The sequence below is a fragment of the Nematolebias whitei genome, chromosome 6 (assembly GCF_014905685.2).
Source record: "Nematolebias whitei isolate Nwh7 chromosome 6, NemWhi1, whole genome shotgun sequence".
NCBI lineage: Eukaryota > Metazoa > Chordata > Actinopteri > Cyprinodontiformes > Rivulidae > Nematolebias > Nematolebias whitei.
Genome location: NC_056503.1, coordinates 48,980,992 through 48,986,886, shown reverse-complemented (window position 1 = coordinate 48,986,886; position 5,895 = coordinate 48,980,992). Strand labels below are relative to the sequence as shown.

General features: G+C 42.4%; 1 protein-coding gene across 1 annotated transcript; it reads left to right on the top strand.

The window, feature by feature from the left end:
* Window positions 1–1,235: 1,235 nt before the first annotated feature.
* Window positions 1,236–2,204, top strand: LOC119411035 (olfactory receptor 11A1-like). The gene has a single exon (XM_037677958.1). It carries the CDS (start codon window positions 1,236–1,238, stop codon window positions 2,202–2,204), a length of 969 nt encoding a protein of 322 aa, XP_037533886.1.
* Window positions 2,205–5,895: the final 3,691 nt, after the last annotated feature.

Sequence of the window (5,895 nt, the reverse complement as noted above, 5' to 3'; positions counted from 1 at the left end):
ATGGATGGATGGGTGGATAGATGGAGTTGGATGGATAGATGGATGCATGGATGGATGGATGGATGGAAGAATGGATGGATGGGTGGATGGATGGATGGATGGATGGATGGGTGGATGGATAGATGGATGGATGGGTGGATGGATAGATGGATGGATGTAGTTGGATGGATGGATGTAGTTGGATGGATGATGGATGGGTGGATGGATGGTACATTTTCAGAGAATATGCCCAGTGAGCTGCAGATGACTGAAGTTTGTTGAAGCTGAAACTGAGCAGTTAAAGCACAAAGGAGCTGAACATGAGCTAAAAGCTAACAGGGACCAAACACTAACTAAAAGCTAAAAGAAGCAGAACACAAGCTAAAACCAAATGTGACAAAACACCTGCTAAGAGACAAAGGTAACAAAAGACTAGCCAAAACTGAAAGTAGTAGAGTGGTAGCTAAAAGCTAAAAGTAGCAAAATGTTAACTAGATGTTAAAAGCAACAAAGGGATAGCTAATAGCTCCTAAAAGCTGAGCTTAACAAAAAGGAGAGTAAAAGCTATGATGACAACAAACGAGATAAGAGGTCAAAGTAGTGGAGGCCAGGTGCAGTCGCCTTTTTTCCACGTGATCGCCCTCACAACATGAAAAGACGGGCGGTTTTTCCAGATCCTCTTTTCGCTGCTCAGCGATGGACAACAGAAGAATAAAAGAGTCGAGGACAGAAGCAGCAGGACGACACAAACAGGACACAAGTTTAGAGTCCACCCTCAGTCCTACACTCGCGTCGTTCCTCTCCTCGAGCTCATCGACGAACCGCAGCAGTTTCCACCGGCGTTCGTCAACAGCACCGGTGGCGGTCGTTGTTAATCTGGGCCTCGACCGATCCGGGCCGGCGTTTTTTTAAACTCCCAGGAAGTAATTCACAGATCTACAACTGACCGAACCCTGAAGGCAACCTGGTTCAAGATGGCTGCCGCAGCCAACTGACCTGAGGGCACAGACGATGGCCATGACTGTTGAGTTCAAGTGGGGTAGTAGCTGAGAGTCATTCTCAACACGAACTCTGAGCGTCATGTCAGAACAGTGTCGGCCCGTCCTGTGGACACCGTGAGACATGGCCGACGTCCTTCTCAGGTGTTTTTCTTGCTGATGTGCTCGTTACGCTGCCCGAGTCTCCGTGGAGTTGAAGGTTTAAAAGCAGCTGCAGACGAGGCGAACGGCAGCTCGTCTGCGACACCCTGCAGCACCATGATCAACTCCACGCAGCTTTTATATTTCACTCTGAGTGCGTACGTTGACTCTGGACCGTTCAGATACCTGAACTTTGTGCTCATCATGTGTCTGTATGTTCTGATCGTTGGCTGCAACGTTCTGCTGATCGTGGTCATCTGTGTGAGCAGGAGTCTGCATGAACCCATGTACATGTTTCTGTGCAGCCTGTTTGTGAATGAGCTGTACGGAAGCTCAGGCTTGTTTCCGTTCCTGCTGCTCCAGGTTCTGTTGGACGTTCACGTCATTTCTGCTCCGCTCTGTTTCCTGCAGGTCTTCTGTGTTTACACTTACGGAATCGTAGAAATTGTAAATCTAGCCGTCATGTCTTACGACAGGTACGTTGCCATCTGTTTCCCTCTGCACTACAACGCCTTGATGACTTCTAAAAAGGTTGCAGTGCTCATCGCTCTCACGTGGCTGTGTCCGTTCGTTGCCATCGTGGTTCTGCTCGCTCTGAGCGCGCCGCTGCAGCGCTGCGGGAACACCATCGACAAGGTCTACTGCGGAAACTACGCCATCGTCAAGCTGAGCTGCTCCAACACCAGCCTCAACAACGTTTTAGGGCTCATTTACACGGTCGTGTCCATTGTCATTCCTCTCTGTTTAATCCTTTACACGTATACAAAGATTCTGGAAGTGTGTTTCTCTGGATCCAAAGTGACCCGGCAGAAAGCCCTCAGCACCTGCACGCCTCACCTGGCCTCCATCCTGAACTTTTCTTTCGGCTGCTGTTTTCAGATTTTACAGAGCAGGTTCGAGACGAGCAGAGTTCCTGCCGTGCTGGCCATCTTCTTATCCGTGTACTTCCTGACATGCCCGCCGCTCTTGAACCCGGTTCTGTACGGACTGAACATGAGCTCGATCCGAAACGCGCTGAGACGCCTGCTGTGTGGAGGAAACACAAATCCACCAACAGATTTATTCAGCTCAGCGTTTTATTCCTGATTATGAGAAGTGACGACCTGAAAACGTTTCTTAAACACGTGCCTTAAATTCAGCTCATGCACATGTTTTTGTTTTACCTGAACCAAAAATGACTTTTTATTAAAATGAACTCATTTATTTTAATTGAACTTTTAAAAGGGAAAATGAAAAATAACAGTTTCTTTATTTTTCATCACTTTTGCTAACACCTTGACGTCAAAATCTTTTTCTTTCTGACACAAAGTATATAATTTAGGGTTCCTTTTTAGTTTTAAATGTAAAGAAGCAAAACGTTCAGTTTGTAAGTGGAAACTTGTAAAACTATTCAGTTATTTTCTGATATTTGTCTGTGCACAGTCATTCATGCACAAACATTTTTACTGTGAAAACAAATCATTTAATAATGATTATTTTTCCACAGACTCAATGTAATTATTTTAATTCTCTCTCATCTTCAGTTTATAATGTGTATATTTAAAAAAACAGATTTTATGAGTTATTTGTGAATCAGTCCAGAAGAGAAACAGCGAACACGTCAGTTTTGTGCTTTCTTCATGAAAAAGGCTGGTCATAAATATTAATAACTTTGTTTTATTTGTGGAACAAAACTTACTACATGAGCACAACTTACAAATAATCTACATATTAGTGTTTAGTGTAATTTGTTTTTATCTTAGGTATTTTATTATGTCTTTTTGTATGTTTGTAAAAGCTTGATTTAATTGCAATGTTTTAAGTGTGGACCCCAGGAAGAATAGTCTCTACTATGGTAGAAACTAATGGGGATCCTTAAATAAACAAATAAACAAAATATTAGTGTTGTTTGTCAATAATGTTTGTTTATGTGGAAACTGTGTGCAGGACGTCACAGCTCCACACATTTACAGAATCAGATTTTATTGTCATTTTTATTTTAAACTTATTTTTTAGGGCCTTATTCGGGTTAGATGCAAACATTTACTGATAATTTACAATTAAAGTCTGTTATTAAACATTAAAACCAGTGACACAACATCTGTATGCTTCAAAACAAACAAATAAAAAAACTAAACACAAAAGATGAATGACGTCTTCTGAATTAAAAATGATCTATTGTTGCTCTAATGAATCAGGATGATCATTTTTGTAATTATGTTCCCATTTAGTAAAACGAGAGAAAGCAACAAGACAGAGTCCATGTGTGGATGAGAGGGAGGAGGTGGAACAGTGAGGCCACAAGGAGCAGAGGTCAAAGGTGCAGGACTTCAAGGACTTGGGGTCCACTGTCCAGGAACATGGGGAGTGTGGTGAAGAGGTGAAGAAGAGAGTCCAGGCAGGATGGAGTGATGGAGAAAAGTTTCAGGAGGGATTTGTGACTAAAGGGTGTCAGCAAAGGTCAAAGGTGAGACCAGCTATGTTGTATGGTCTGGAGACAGAGACATGGACAAAAAGACAGGAGACAGAACTGGAAGTAGTAGAAATGAAGATGTTGAGGTTCTCCTTAGGAGAGACGAGGATGGAGAAGATCAGGAATGAGATCATCACAGGTACAGCACAGGTTGAACAACTGGGAGATAAAGTTAGAGAGGACACACTGAGATGGTTTGGACATGTCCAGAGGAGGGACAGTGGGTATATCGGAAATGCAGCTGCCAGGAAAAAGACATAGGAGATAAATGGGTGCAGATAGAGAGGACATGAAGGTAGTTGGAGTGAGGACAAAGTGAGATGGAGGAGGAGGACTCGCTGTGACCCTTGAAGAGAGAAAAGTTGAAAGAAGATGAAGTGAAAAAAGCTTTTGCTCAAACTCCCCTGACTGGTATATCTCCTAACTTTTCATGAGTTCTTTCAGACTTCACATGGGGCTCAAACTTATTTTCATAGAGATCCAAAATTTAAACTTAATCAAGGGACGTCCTGATTCATGCTCAATAATCCAGATAGAAAAATCTAACAAAGTTTAGTCACGTCCTCTGGACAGATTCTTCTTTGTTGAAACGTTTCGCCTTTTATCCAAAAGACTTCGCCAGTCTGAGGAAGTCTCTGACAGAGAAATATATATAGAAATATATATATATATATATATATATATATAAATAAAATTAAATTTTTTTCTTTTTTTCGTCTGCTCCCTGCGTTAGGGGTCGCCACAGCGAACTAAGTCGCACAAACTTGGCAGTTATTTTTACGCCGGATGTTCTTCATGACGCAACCACAGACACCGAGCTACCACAGCCTCTGGGTGGAGCAGAGAGCTGCATCTAGGTCACCCGGAGGACCAGATGGTGGGGCTTAAGAGCCTTGCTCAAGGGCCCAGAGTGGAGTGAATGAGGGTGGGGGCAGGTGTGGGTGCTTCACCTACCCCCCCCCCCCCACACACATTTTTGATGTCAGTACCGGGGCTTGAACTGGCGATCTTCCGATCACAGGCCCACTTTCTCTAACCTCTGCGCCACCACTCCCCTATGTTATATAATATATAATTGTCACGATTGGTGCTGGTGAACCCAGTGTGCAGGCAAGCAGGCGAGGACTCAGGATTTATATAAAAACAAAAGATTTATTAACAAAACAAAAGAGCTGACAGGGCAGCAAAAACAAACAAGGATGGACTGGTGGTACTTACAGACAGGTCATCAACAGTGAGCAGTACACAATGTCAGGACAAACACTAACACAGAGACACAGACTTATATAGAGAGAAACACTGATATGACAAATTGAAGGCACCTGTGAGTGATCACAGATGCCAGGAGACAGAGACTGAGGATGCAGGACATAAACACGACACAAGATGGGGCCAGACACCAAAGAAACACAAACCCTGACAAGACATAAACAGTGGATCAGGAAAACACAGACATGAACACAACACCAAGGACAAAACCACAATTCCTACAATAATATTGAATATCAAATAACTATTGATCAATCTCTAAACTCTGCATTTTAGCTAAGGTTCTAGAAAAACTGATAAACTCTTAAATCAAGAAGTATCTGGACTAATTTAACATCTTACCTTTCCATCAATCTGGTTTCAGGAAACATCACAGCACGACTGCTTCACTGAAGGTTTTTAATGATGTTGAAGCACTGGATGCTAAGGATTATTGTGCTGCACTTTTCTTAGACCTGTCTAAAGATTTTGACACTGTGGATCATAACATCTTGTGTCATAAACTCTCAGAAATTGGTTTCTCAGAACACACCATTGTTTGGTTCTCTGACTATCTTTCAGATTGGAGGCATTGTGTTCCTCCAGTTATTTAACGGTTAACAATGGTGTACCAGAAGGCTCAGTCTTAGGATGCACCCTCTTCACAATCTACATACATAATACGTAATATAGGTCAGACCATCCCTGATGCATCCTTACATTTCTATGCTGATGACACAGTTGTTTATTGTTGAGCTAAAACAGTTGCTAAGGCTTTCCAGCTTTTGAAATCTGCTTTTAACATCATCCAGTCAGACTTGTTCCACCTCAAACTTTTCCTAAATGCCGACAAAACCAAAGGGATGCTTTTTTCAAATAGGAAGTTGGTCCCAGCAGTTCTTCCTTTGATTTTATCCTCAAATGGTGTCCCCATTGAGTTTCTTGATTCCTATAAATATTTGGGTATCTTAGTTGACTCGCATCTCTCTTTTAAGCTTCATCTGGAAAACTTGGTAAAGAAACTGAAAGTTAAAGTGGGTTTCTTTTTCAGAAACAGATCCTGTCTAACTCTGAATG